Raw genomic sequence first — 14,936 nt, 5'->3', positions numbered from 1 at the left:
TGTCAGCGTAAGCGTGGCTGCTCTGTTTTAGATACTGAAGAGCATGACGACGCTGATATTAATATCTCTGAAGGGCCCCTAACCCAGTCTGATGGGGCCAGGGAGGTTTTGTCTGAGGGAGAAATTACTGATTCAGGGAACATTTCTCAACAGGCTGAACCTGATGTGATTGCATTTAAATTTAAGTTGGAACATCTCCGCATTCTGCTTAAGGAGGTATTATCCACTCTGGATGATTGTGAAAAGTTGGTCATCCCAGAGAAACTATGTAAAATGGACAAGTTCCTAGAGGTGCCGGGGCTCCCAGAAACTTTTCCTATACCCAAGCGGGTGGCGGACATTGTTAATAAAGAATGGGAAAGGCCCGGTATTCCTTTCGTCCCTCCCCCCATATTTAAAAAATTGTTTCCTATGGTCGACCCCAGAAAGGACTTATGGCAGACAGTCCCCAAGGTCGAGGGAGCGGTTTCCACTTTAAACAAACGCACCACTATACCCATAGAGGATAGTTGTGCTTTCAAAGATCCTATGGATAAAAAATTAGAAGGTTTGCTTTAAAAGATGTTTGTTCAGCAGGGTTACCTTCTACAACCAATTTCATGCATTGTCCCTGTCGCTACAGCCGCATGTTTCTGGTTCGATGAGCTGATAAAGACGCTCGATAGTGATTCTCCTCCTTATGAGGAGATTATGGACAGAATCAATGCTCTCAAATTGGCTAATTCTTTCACCCTAGACGCCACTTTGCAATTGGCTAGGTTAGCGGCTAAGAATTCTGGGTTTGCTATTGTGGCGCGCAGAGCGCTTTGGTTGAAATCTTGGTCGGCTGATGCGTCTTCCAAGAACAAGCTACTAAACATTCCTTTCAAGGGGAAAACGCTGTTTGGCCCTGACTTGAAAGAGATTATCTCTGATATCACTGGGGGTAAGGGCCACGCCCTTCCTCAGGATCGGCCTTTCAAGGCAAAAAATAGACCTAATTTTCGTCCCTTTCGTAAAAACGGACCAGCCCAAAGTGCTACGTCCTCTAAGCAAGAGGGTAATACTTCTCAAGCCAAGCCAGCTTGGAGACCAATGCAAGGCTGGAACAAGGGAAAGCAGGCCAAGAAACCTGCCACTGCTACCAAGACAGCATGAAATGTTGGCCCCCGATCCGGGACCGGATCTGGTGGGGGGCAGACTCTCTCTCTTCGCTCAGGCTTGGGCAAGAGATGTTCTGGATCCTTGGGCGCTAGAAATAGTCTCCCAAGGTTATCTTCTGGAATTCAAGGGACTTCCCCCAAGGGGGAGGTTCCACAGGTCTCAGTTGTCTTCAGACCACATAAAAAGACAGGCGTTCTTACATTGTGTAGAAGACCTGTTAAAAATGGGAGTGATTCATCCTGTTCCATTAAGAGAACAAGGGATGGGGTTCTACTCCAATCTGTTCATAGTTCCCAAAAAAGAGGGAACGTTCAGACCAATCTTAGATCTCAAGATCTTAAACAAGTTTCTCAAGGTTCCATCGTTCAAGATGGAAACCATTCGAACTATTCTTCCTTCCATCCAGGAAGGTCAATTCATGACCACGGTGGATTTAAAGGATGCGTATCTACATATTCCTATCCACAAGGAACATCATCGGTTCCTAAGGTTCGCATTCCTGGACAAACATTACCAGTTCGTGGCGCTTCCTTTCGGATTAGCCACTGCTCCAAGGATTTTCACAAAGGTACTAGGGTCCCTTCTAGCTGTGCTACGACCAAGGGGCGTTGCGGTAGTACCTTACTTGGACGACATTCTGATTCAAGCGTCGTCCCTTCCTCAAGCAAAGGCTCACACGGACATCGTCCTGGCCTTTCTCAGATCTCACGGATGGAAAGTGAACGTGGAAAAGAGTTCTCTATCCCCGTCAACAAGGGTTCCCTTCTTGGGAACAATTATAGACTCCTTAGAAATGAGGATTTTTCTGACAGAGGTCAGAAAAACAAAACTTCTAGACTCTTGTCGGATACTTCATTCCGTTCCTCTTCCTTCCATAGCTCAGTGCATGGAAGTGATCGGGTTGATGGTAGCGGCAATGGACATAGTTCCTTTTGCGCGCATTCATCTAAGACCATTACAACTGTGCATGCTCAGTCAGTGGAATGGGGACTATACAGACTTGTCTCCGAAGATACAAGTAAATCAGAGGACCAGAGACTCACTCCGTTGGTGGCTGTCCCTGGACAACCTGTCACAAGGGATGACATTCCGCAGACCAGAGTGGGTCATTGTCACGACCGACGCCAGTCTGATGGGCTGGGGCGCGGTCTGGGGATCCCTGAAAGCTCAGGGTCTTTGGTCTCGGGAAGAATCTCTTCTACCGATAAATATTCTGGAACTGAGAGCGATATTCAATGCTCTCAAGGCTTGGCCTCAGCTAGCGAGGACCAAGTTCATACGGTTTCAATCAGACAACATGACAACTGTTGCGTACATCAACCATCAGGGGGGAACAAGGAGTTCCCTAGCGATGGAAGAAGTGACCAAAATCATTCTATGGGCGGAGTCTCACTCCTGCCACCTGTCTGCTATCCACATCCCAGGAGTGGAAAATTGGGAAGCGGATTTTCTGAGTCGTCAGACATTGCATCCGGGGGAGTGGGAACTCCATCCGGAAATCTTTGCCCAAGTCACTCACCTGTGGGGCATTCCAGACATGGATCTGATGGCCTCTCGTCAGAACTTCAAAGTTCCTTGCTACGGGGCCAGATCCAGGGATCCCAAGGCGGCTCTAGTGGATGCACTAGTAGCACCTTGGACCTTCAAACTAGCTTATGTGTTCCCGCCATTTCCTCTCATCCCCAGGCTGGTAGCCAGGATCAATCAGGAGAGGGCGTCGGTGATCTTGATAGCTCCTGCGTGGCCACGCAGGACTTGGTATGCAGATCTGGTGAATATGTCATCGGCTCCACCTTGGAAGCTACCTTTGAGACGAGACCTTCTTGTTCAGGGTCCGTTCGAACATCCGAATCTGGTTTCACTCCAGCTGACTGCTTGGAGATTGAACGCTTGATCTTATCGAAGCGAGGATTCTCAGATTCTGTTATCGATACTCTTGTTCAGGCCAGAAAGCCTGTAACTAGAAAGATTTACCACAAAATTTGGAAAAAATATATCTGTTGGTGTGAATCTAAAGGATTCCCTTGGGACAAGGTTAAGATTCCTAGGATTCTATCCTTCCTTCAAGAAGGATTGGAAAAAGGATTATCTGCAAGTTCCCTGAAGGGACAGATTTCTGCCTTGTCGGTGTTACTTCACAAAAAGCTGGCAGCTGTGCCAGATGTTCAAGCCTTTGTTCAGGCTCTGGTTAGAATCAAGCCTGTTTACAAACCTTTGACTCCTCCTTGGAGTCTCAATTTAGTTCTTTCAGTTCTTCAGGGGGTTCCGTTTGAACCCTTACATTCCGTTGATATTAAGTTATTATCTTGGAAAGTTTTGTTTTTAGTTGCAATTTCTTCTGCTAGAAGAGTTTCAGAATTATCTGCTCTGCAGTGTTCTCCTCCTTATCTGGTGTTCCATGCAGATAAGGTGGTTTTACGTACTAAACCTGGTTTTCTTCCAAAAGTTGTTTCTAACAAAAACATTAACCAGGAGATTATCGTACCTTCTCTGTGTCCGAAACCAGTTTCAAAGAAGGAACGTTTGTTGCACAATTTGGATGTTGTTCGCGCTCTAAAATTCTATTTAGATGCTACAAAGGATTTTAGACAAACATCTTCCTTGTTTGTTGTTTATTCAGGTAAAAGGAGAGGTCAAAAAGCAACTTCTACCTCTCTCTCTTTTTGGATTAAAAGCATCATCAGATTGGCTTACGAGACTGCCGGACGGCAGCCTCCCGAAAGAATCACAGCTCATTCCACTAGGGCTGTGGCTTCCACATGGGCCTTCAAGAACGAGGCTTCTGTTGATCAGATATGTAGGGCAGCGATTTGGTCTTCACTGCACACTTTTACCAAATTTTACAAGTTTGATACTTTTGCTTCTTCTGAGGCTATTTTTGGGAGAAAGGTTTTGCAAGCCGTGGTGCCTTCCATTTAGGTGACCTGATTTGCTCCCTCCCTTCATCCGTGTCCTAAAGCTTTGGTATTGGTTCCCACAAGTAAGGATGACGCCGTGGACCGGACACACCTATGTTGGAGAAAACAGAATTTATGTTTACCTGATAAATTACTTTCTCCAACGGTGTGTCCGGTCCACGGCCCGCCCTGGTTTTTTAATCAGGTCTGATAATTTATTTTCTTTAACTACAGTCACCACGGTACCATATGGTTTCTCCTATGCAAATATTCCTCCTTAACGTCGGTCGAATGACTGGGGTAGGCGGAGCCTAGGAGGGATCATGTGACCAGCTTTGCTGGGCTCTTTGCCATTTCCTGTTGGGGAAGAGAATATCCCACAAGTAAGGATGACGCCGTGGACCGGACACACCGTTGGAGAAAGTAATTTATCAGGTAAACATAAATTCTGTTTTTTTACAAAATGCCTTTTAGGTTGTCTCAAGAAAGCATTGGACAAGCATCATTTCTACACACACCCAAAAGAAGTGTTTGTCCCTTTATGATTGCCATGTGTATCAAGGGGGGGAGCACTAGTAGGGTGTGTCAAGTCTCTAAATTACTCCCTAGTCATGTGACTCTGTAAGACATAAATATGGAGCATGTGCGCTGAAATATTGGGATTAGTTAAATATTGGTCAGTCGGCCAAATGTGGCTGTAAGCCTGCTTCGTGTCTGCAGTAACTCAGGCTAATTGCGGAGTGCCACGGTGCCAATGATGTAAATATCTTCACTACAGTGTAGCCTTGTTTTTTAATAAAATGTTTTAGGGAAAAAGATTTTGCTTTAACTTCAAATAAAAGAAAACCACTCCAGGAAAAACAGATGTTGAAATTTGTTTAAAACAATAAATTGTATGCGCGACACAAGGAAATGACAGCCAATCATACCGCTACATAACCTGCTAGGTGTTGATTAATTGGCTGTCAGGCCCATTCTCTCTTTAAAGGGATGTAAAGCTGCAGTAATAAAAACAAAATTCTAATGCATGTGAGCATTTTATTATTAAACATATAGTTCTGTACAAGCAATAGTTCAACACCCACAGAAGGGTTAAACTGGGCTCTGGATCAGCAATAAACTGCTAAACCTCAACTGAACAAAGTAAGTTTTTTGCCGATGCTTACTCATGCCACCCATAATTCATTGTGCATTGATGAGCAGAGCTTTTATTGTGGAAAACCTTTTTTGCCGGGGTTAAAGGGATTTGAAACTCCAAATTTTTTATTTCCTGATTCAGATAGCGAATACAATTTTAAACAACATTCCAATTTACTTCTATTATTAAATTGACTTTATTCTATTGGTATTGTTTGTTGAAGGAGCCGCAGTGTACTACTGGAAGCTAGTTGAACACATCATATGAGCCAGTGACATTAGGCATAAATGTGTAGTCGCCAATCAGCAACCAACTCCCAGTAGTGCATTGCTGCTCCTGAGCTACCTATGTATTCTTTTCAACAAAGGATACCAAAAGGAGGAAGCAAATAACATAAAAGAGGTATATTGGAAAGCCGTTTAACATAGTATATTCTATCTGAATCACAAGAGGATAAAATGCGTGTTTATGTCCCTTTAACATACAGTTCTGTGTAGCAATAGTGCAATAAGTTCTCTTATGGATTAGTGCACTTCCCCATTAACACTCTATGTCCTTTTAAAGGCTTTGCATCTACATAATAACAAACGTGTTTATAATGGTTATGCTGTTTATGATGTTTACTCCCGAGCTATTTCACTCCAATACAGTTAAGGCTGTGACACACTGCAAGCGGAGTGGTGCGCAGCGTGTGGATGCGGCTGTGCGCGCTCAGTGTGTCCTGTCTTTTCATCTCTGAGCATTCTGCTGCGTCAGGTCGCGTAGCTAAGCTCTCAGAGATGAAATAATTGAACTTCAGATGCGGTGCAAAGGAGCTGCTTCGCCTTGCGCCGCATCGCTTGCAGTGTGTCATAGCCTTTAAGGCTGTGACACACTGCAAGCGATGCGGGGCGCGAGGTGAAGCAGCTGCTTTGCTTCTGAAGTTCAGATATTTCATCTGAGTGCTCAGCTACGCGAGAGATGAAAAGACAGGACACACTGAGCGCGCTCAGCCGCATCTACACGCTGCGCGCCGCGCCGCTTGCAGTGTGTCACAGCCGGTATGGTTTTATAAGTTCCCCACATAGGTCATAGTTTTGTGTAGGCAACTTAGGATGTCACACTCTAATAACAGGGGCTTAAAGGTACATTATACCCAAATGTTGAAAGACTTGAAAGTGATGCAGAATCCCTGAATTGGAAATATCACCTGAACATCTCTCTGTAAAAAAGGAAAATATTTTACCACCTCATCATTTCCTAAGTATTCACACCCTACTGTAAAGGCTGTGACACAGTGCAAGCGACGTGGCGCGATGCGAAGCAGATGCTTCGCTTTGCGTCACATTGCTTCTGAAGTTCAGATATTTCATCTCTGAGCGCTCAGCTACGCGACCTGACGCAGCAGAGTGCTTAGAGATGAAAAGGCAGGACACACTGAGCGCGCACAGCCGCTCCACTTGCAGTGTGTCACAGCCTTAAAGCAGCCAATCAAGATGCTAGTGCCAGGACTTGCAAGGGAGTGTGCATCTGCAATGTGCAGACACAGTCGTGTTATTTCCTATTCAGTTTATGGAAGTTTACTATGAAATCTTTTGAGATTTCAGTGAAGTCTTGTAAGATCACAGAAAAGCATGACCTTATCACTGCTGATTGGCTATTTTATTTTTCTGTTTGTTTTCCTTTTTCAACTTGCAGTTGGACAGCAGCTGAAATATAAAGGCTGTGACACACTGAGAACGGTGTGGTGCTCAGCGTGATGATGCGGCTGTGCACGCTCAGTGTGTCCTGCCTTTTCATCTCTGCGCGCTCAGCCGTGTCAGGTCGTGTAGCCGAGTGCTCAGAGTTTAAATATTTGAACCTCAGAAGTGATACGGCTTGCAGCAGCTGCTTCGCCTCTCGCCACATCGCTTGCAGTGTGTCACAGCCTTAACTTTTCACAGAGCACTTACTATGGTGAGCTGAAGAAATTTTGAGGTAAAATATCTTCCCTTTTTACCTAGAGATGTTCAGGTGATTTTTTTTCATGTCAGCTTTTTACACTTATGCTGTATCACTTGAGTATTCTGTCCCTTTAAGGCTATTCGGATGTGGGGACTTCCCTTTGTGTGGTACATGGTAGAAACAGAGGAACCTAGGTGCCTAGATTTGCAGGGGATCACCATTTGTACTCTGATCATTGCATTTAGAGGGGCATATGACCCATCATTTAAGCGAACAATACATTCACCTACTATTATTTATAGAAGTGTTCCAGCAATTCTACTTTTTTCATATGTCAGACCTAGTGATTAAGATGATTGACATACATTTTTGAAAATAAACGTCTACTACTAGCACTTTATTAAATTGCAGGGCCATGGAGTGGTTCAGCTAGTTAATACATTGACATTTGTTCATTGAGTTAAACTTTGTGTTTCCTTTAGGTCTTTTACCTCAGCTGCTGGGAGTAGCTCCAGAAAAAGCCATTAAACTCACGGTAGGTAAACAGAGTAAGAATGATTTTGAAACATTTGTTTTATATGGAAATATTGCAGATTTATTTTATGTGTACATTTATTATGTTTTAGTGTATATATTAATATAGATTGGTTTAATAGTCTTGTTGAAACATAGATTCTTATTCATAATGATAAAGATACACAAACTTGAAGAGATAAAACAGTGTAAATTGCACAATTTTATACTTTAATATAAAATATTGATTTCTCCAACATAGGTGTGTCCGGTCCACGGCGTCATCCTTACTTGTGGGATATTCTCTTCCCCAACAGGAAATGGCAAAGAGCCCAGCAAAGCTGGTCACATGATCCCTCCTAGGCTCCGCCTACCCCAGTCATTCTCTTTGCCGTTGTACAGGCAACATCTCCACGGAGATGGCTTAGAGTTTTTTAGTGTTTAACTGTAGTTTTTCATTATTCAATCAAGAGTTTGTTATTTTCAAATAGTGCTGGTACGTACTATTTACTCAGAAACAGAAAAGAGATGAAGAATTCTGTTTGTATGAGGAAAATGATTTTAGCAACCGTAACTAAAATCCATGGCTGTTCCACACAGGACTGTTGAGAGCAATTAACTTCAGTTGGGGGAACAGTTTGCAGTCTCTTGCTGCTTGAGGTATGACACATTCTAACAAGACGATGTAATGCTGGAAGCTGTCATTTTCCCTATGGGATCCGGTAAGCCATGTTTATTACGATTGTAAATAAGGGCTTCACAAGGGCTTATTTAAACTGTAGACTTTTTTTGGGCTAAATCGATTGATATTAACACTTATTTAGCCTTGAGGAATCATTTATTCTGGGTATTTTGATTTAATAATATCGGCAGGCACTGTTTTAGACACCTTATTCTTTAGGGGCTTTCCCAAAGCATAGGCAGAGTCTCATTTTCGCGCCGGTGTTGCGCACTTGTTTTTGAGAGGCATGGCATGCAGTCGCATGTGAGAGGAGCTCTGATACTTATAAAAGACTTCTGAAGGCGTCATTTGGTATCGTATTCCCCTTTGGGTTTGGTTGGGTCTCAGCAAAGCAGATACCAGGGACTGTAAAGGGGTTTAAAGCTTAAAACGGCTCCGGTTCCGTTATTTTAAGGGTTAAAGCTTCCAAAATTGGTGTGCAATATTTTCAAGGCTTTAAGACGCTGTGGTGAAAATTTGGTGAATTTTGAACAATTCCTTCATGTTTTTTCGCAATTGCAGTAATAAAGTGTGTTCAGTTTAAAATTTAAAGTGACAGTAACGGTTTTATTTTAAAACGTTTTTTGTACTTTCTGATCAAGTTTATGCCTGTTTAACATGTCTGAACTACCAGATAGACTGTGTTCTGAATGTGGGGAAGCCAGAATTCCTATTCATTTAAATAAATGTGATTTATGTGATAATGACAATGATGCCCAAGATGATTCCTCAAGTGAGGGGAGTAAGCATGGTACTGCATCATTCCCTCCTTCGTCTACACGAGTCTTGCCCACTCAGGAGGCCCCTAGTACATCTAGCGCGCCAATACTCCTTACTATGCAACAATTAACGGCTGTAATGGATAATTCTGTCAAAAACATTTTAGCCAAAATGAACCCTTGTCAGCGTAAGCGTGGCTGCTCTGTTTTAGTTACTGAAGAGCATGACGACGCTGATATTAATATCTCTGAAGGGCCCCTAACCCAATCTGAGGGGGCCAGGGAGGTTTTGTCTGAGGGAGAAATTACTGATTTAGGGAACATTTCTCAGCAGGCTGAATCTGATGTGATTACATTTAAATTTAAATTGGAACATCTCCGCATTTTGCTTAAGGAGGTATTATCCACTCTGGATGATTGTGAAAATTTAGTCATCCCAGAGAAACTATGTAAAATGGACAAGTTCCTAGAGGTGCCGGGGCTCCCAGAAGCTTTTCCTATACCCAAGCGGGTGGCGGACATTGTTAATAAAGAATGGGAAAGGCCCGGTATTCCTTTCGTCCCTCCCCCCATATTTAAAAAATTGTTTCCTATGGTCGACCCCAGAAAGGACTTATGGCAGTCAGTCCCCAAGGTCGAGGGAGCGGTTTCTACTTTAAACAAACGCACCACTATTCCCATAGAGGATAGTTGTGCTTTCAAAGATCCTATGGATAAAAAATTAGAAGGTTTGCTTAAAAAGATGTTTGTTCAGCAGGGTTACCTTCTACAACCCATTTCATGCATTGTCCCTGTCACTACAGCCGCATATTTCTGGTTTGATGAACTGCTTAAGGTGCTCGATAGTGACTCTCCTCCTTATGAGGAGATTATGGACAGAATCAATGCTCTCAAATTGGCTAATTCTTTCACTCTAGACGCCTCTTTGCAATTGGCTAAGTTAGCGGCTAAGAACTCTGGGTTTGCTATTGTGGCGCGCAGAGCGCTTTGGTTGAAATCTTGGTCGGCTGATGCGTCTTCCAAGAACAAGCTACTAAACATTCCTTTCAAGGGGAAAACGCTGTTTGGTCCTGACTTGAAAGAGATTATCTCTGATATCACTGGGGGTAAGGGCCACGCCCTTCCTCAGGATCGGCCCTTCAAGGCAAAAAATAGACCTAATTTTCGTCCCTTTCGTAAAAGCGGACCAGCCCAAGGTGCTACGTCCTCTAAGCAAGAGGGTAATACTTCTCAGGCCAAGCCAGCTTGGAGACCAATGCAAGGCTGGAACAAGGGAAAGCAGGCCAAAAAACCTGCCACTGCTACCAAGACAGCATGAAATATTGGCCCCCGATCCGGGACCGGATCTGGTGGGGGGCAGACTCTCTCTCTTCGCTCAGGCTTGGGCAAGAGATGTTCTGGATCCTTGGGCGCTAGAAATAGTCTCCCAGGGTTATCTTCTGGAATTCAAGGGACTTCCCCCAAGGGGGAGGTTCCACAAGTCGCAGTTGTCTTCAGACCACATAAAAAGACAGGCGTTCTTACATTGTGTAGAAGACCTGTTAAAAATGGGAGTAATTCATCCTGTTCCATTAAGAGAACAAGGGATGGGGTTCTACTCCAATCTGTTCATAGTTCCCAAAAAAGAGGGAACGTTCAGACCAATCCTAGATCTCAAGATCTTAAACAAATTTCTCAAGGTCCCATCGTTCAAGATGGAAACCATTCGAACTATCCTTCCTTCCATCCAGGAAGGTCAATTTATGACCACGGTGGATTTAAAGGATGCGTATCTACATATTCCTATCCACAAGGAACATCATCGGTTCCTAAGGTTTGCATTCCTGGACAAACATTACCAGTTCGTGGCGCTTCCTTTCGGATTAGCCACTGCTCCAAGGATTTTCACAAAGGTACTAGGGTCCCTTCTAGCGGTGCTAAGACCAAGGGGCATTGCAGTAGTACCTTACCTGGACGACATTCTGATTCAAGCGTCGTCCCTTCCTCAAGCAAAGGCTCACACGGACATTGTCCTGGCCTTTCTCAGATCTCACGGCTGGAAAGTGAACGTGGAAAAGAGTTCTCTATCCCCGTCAACAAGGGTTCCCTTCTTGGGAACAATTATAGACTCCTTAGAAATGAGGATCTTTCTAACAGAGGCCAGAAAAACAAAGCTTCTGGACTCTTGTCGGATACTTCATTCCGTTCCTCTTCCTTCCATAGCTCAGTGCATGGAAGTGATCGGGTTGATGGTGGCGGCGATGGACATAGTTCCTTTTGCGCGCATTCATCTAAGACCATTACAACTGTGCATGCTCAGTCAGTGGAATGGGGACTATACAGACTTGTCTCCGAAGATACAAGTAAATCAGAGGACCAGAGACTCACTCCGTTGGTGGCTGTCCCTGGACAATCTGTCTCAAGGGATGATGTTCCACAGACCAGAGTGGGTCATTGTCACGACCGACGCCAGTCTGATAGGCTGGGGCGCGGTCTGGGGATCCCTGAAAGCTCAGGGTCTTTGGTCTCGGGAAGAATCTCTTCTACCGATAAATATTCTGGAACTGAGAGCGATATTCAATGCGCTCCAGGCCTGGCCCCAGCTTGCGAGGACCAGGTTCATACGGTTTCAATCAGACAACATGACGACTGTTGCGTACATCAACCATCAGGGGGGAACAAGGAGTTCCCTAGCGATGGAAGAAGTAACCAAAATTATTCTTTGGGCGGAGTCTCACTCCTGCCACCTGTCTGCTATCCACATCCCAGGAGTGGAAAATTGGGAAGCGGATTTTCTGAGTCGTCAGACATTGCATCCGGGGGAGTGGGAACTCCATCCGGAAATCTTTGCCCAAGTCACTCACCTGTGGGGCATTCCAGACATGGATCTGATGGCCTCTCGTCAGAACTTCAAAGTTCCTTGCTACGGGGCCAGATCCAGGGATCCCAAGGCGGCTCTAGTGGATGCACTAGTAGCACCTTGGACCTTCAAACTAGCTTATGTGTTCCCGCCATTTCCTCTCATCCCCAGGCTGATAGCCAGGATCAAGCAGGAGAGGGCGTCGGTGATCTTGATAGCTCCTGCGTGGCCACGCAGGACTTGGTATGCAGATCTGGTGAATATGTCATCGGCTCCACCTTGGAAGCTACCTTTGAGACAAGACCTTCTTGTTCAGGGTCCGTTCGAACATCCGAATCTGGTTTCACTCCAGCTGACTGCTTGGAGATTGAACGCTTGATTTTATCGAAGCGAGGATTCTCAGATTCTGTGATCGATACTCTTGTTCAGGCCAGAAAGCCTGTGACTAGAAAGATTTACCACAAAATTTGGAAAAAATATATCTGTTGGTGTGAATCTAAAGGATTCCCTTGGGACAAGGTTAAGATTCCTAGGATTCTATCCTTCCTTCAAGAAGGATTGGAAAAAGGATTATCTGCAAGTTCCCTGAAGGGACAGATTTCTGCCTTGTCGGTATTACTTCACAAAAAGCTGGCAGCTGTGCCAGATGTTCAAGCCTTTGTTCAGGCTCTGGTTAGAATCAAGCCTGTTTACAAACCTTTGACTCCTCCTTGGAGTCTCAATTTAGTTCTTTCAGTTCTTCAGGGGGTTCCGTTTGAACCCTTACATTCCGTTGATATTAAGTTATTATCTTGGAAAGTTTTGTTTTTAGTTGCGATTTCTTCTGCTAGAAGAGTCTCAGAATTATCTGCTCTGCAGTGTTCTCCTCCTTATCTGGTGTTCCATGCAGATAAGGTGGTTTTACGTACTAAACCTGGTTTTCTTCCAAAAGTTGTTTCTAACAAAAACATTAACCAGGAGATTATCGTACCTTCTCTGTGTCCAAAACCAGTTTCAAAGAAGGAACGTTTGTTGCACAATTTGGATGTTGTTCGCGCTCTAAAATTCTATTTAGATGCTACAAAGGATTTTAGACAAACATCTTCCTTGTTTGTTGTTTATTCAGGTAAAAGGAGAGGTCAAAAAGCAACTTCTACCTCTCTCTCTTTTTGGATTAAAAGCATCATCAGATTGGCTTACGAGACTGCCGGACGGCAGCCTCCCGAAAGAATCACAGCTCATTCCACTAGGGCTGTGGCTTCCACATGGGCCTTCAAGAACGAGGCTTCTGTTGATCAGATATGTAGGGCAGCGACTTGGTCTTCACTGCACACTTTTACCAAATTTTACAAGTTTGATACTTTTGCTTCTTCTGAGGCTATTTTTGGGAGAAAGGTTTTGCAAGCCGTGGTGCCTTCCATTTAGGTGACCTGATTTGCTCCCTCCCTTCATCCGTGTCCTAAAGCTTTGGTATTGGTTCCCACAAGTAAGGATGACGCCGTGGACCGGACACACCTATGTTGGAGAAAACAGAATTTATGTTTACCTGATAAATTTCTTTCTCCAACGGTGTGTCCGGTCCACGGCCCGCCCTGGTTTTTTTAATCAGGTCTGATATTTTATTTTCTTTAACTACAGTCACCACGGTACCATATGGTTTCTCCTATGCAAATATTCCTCCTTAACGTCGGTCGAATGACTGGGGTAGGCGGAGCCTAGGAGGGATCATGTGACCAGCTTTGCTGGGCTCTTTGCCATTTCCTGTTGGGGAAGAGAATATCCCACAAGTAAGGATGACGCCGTGGACCGGACACACCGTTGGAGAAAGAAATTTATCAGGTAAACATAAATTCTGTTTTTCACACAGAATAATTTTAAATAAATTGAATTGTATTATCTGATCAGACACCATTAAAGGGACATGAAACCAAAAACATTTATTTTATGATTCAGATAGAGCATGTGACTTTAAACCACTTTCTAATTTCCTTCTATTCTCTAAATTGCGTCATTCTCTTGGTATCCTTAGTTGAAAAGCATCTCTAATTAGGCTCATGAGCAGCAATGCATTACTGATTTTTTGCTGTCTTCAGATAGCTCCCAGTAGTGCATAGCTGCTCCTTCAAAAAGGATACCATGAGAATGAAGCAGATTGGATAAAATAAGTAAATTGGAAAGTTTATTTAATCACATGCTCTCTTTGAATCGTGAAAAATAAAAATGTTGGGTTTCATGTCCCTTTAACAAATATAACCAGTCCTTCAGTGAACAAATATTGCTGATTATGACTCATTTATTTTGTTTTTATTAATATATACTGTTGAATACAAGCCTTTATAATGGCTACCACTGATATCAGACTTACCGATCTAAAGCTTTCCTGCTAAGCTCTAGTTTCTATTCTTAAAGGGACAGTCAACACCAGAATTTTTGTTGTTTAAAAAGATAGATAATCCCTTTATTACCCATTCCCCAGTTTTGCATAACCAACACTGTTATATTAATACACTTTTTACTGCTGTGACTAACTTGTATCTAAGCATCTTCTGACCACCCCTAATCACATGACTTTTAGTTATTATCTATTGACTTGCATTTTAGCCAATTAGTGCAGTGTCTGCCACAATCCACGGGCATGCTCACAATGTTATCTATAGGGTTTACCTGAACTAGCTCTCCCCTGCTGTGAAAAGCAAATACAAAGCATGTGATTAGAGGCGGTCTTCAAGGGCTTAGAAATTATCATATGAGCCTTCCTAGGTCTAGCTTTCAACTAAGAATACCAAGAGAAAAAAGCAAAATTGTTGATAAAAGTAAATTGGAAAGTTGTTTAAAATTGCATGCCCTATTTGAAAAATAAAAGTTTTTTTGGACTTGACTGTCCCTTTAAACTTGGCACAGCATCTGCTTTCCATCTGGTCTATGGTACCATGCTCAGGGGGGGACGTACTTGCAATAGATTGCATTAGAAACCTTGGCGTACTCCATCTGGAGTTCCAGTCGCCTTGATATTATTCAGTTTCTTTCTGATATCATCTACAATCAAACAAATTATTTGGTGTGG

General features: G+C 43.5%; 1 protein-coding gene across 1 annotated transcript in view; it reads left to right on the top strand.

The window, feature by feature from the left end:
- SLC25A13 (solute carrier family 25 member 13) overlaps positions 1–14,936 on the top strand; it is a 396,949-nt gene that overhangs the window by 209,676 nt on the left and 172,337 nt on the right. The window contains exon 12 of the mRNA XM_053714082.1: positions 7,584–7,636. Within this exon, the coding sequence (XP_053570057.1) occupies positions 7,584–7,636 (53 nt within the window). The remainder of the gene's footprint in view (positions 1–7,583; positions 7,637–14,936) is intronic.

The sequence above is a fragment of the Bombina bombina genome, chromosome 5 (genome assembly GCF_027579735.1).
Source record: "Bombina bombina isolate aBomBom1 chromosome 5, aBomBom1.pri, whole genome shotgun sequence".
NCBI lineage: Eukaryota > Metazoa > Chordata > Amphibia > Anura > Bombinatoridae > Bombina > Bombina bombina.
The sequence above is the reverse complement of the archived record's forward strand: the minus strand, read 5'-3'. Positions and strand labels throughout refer to the sequence as shown.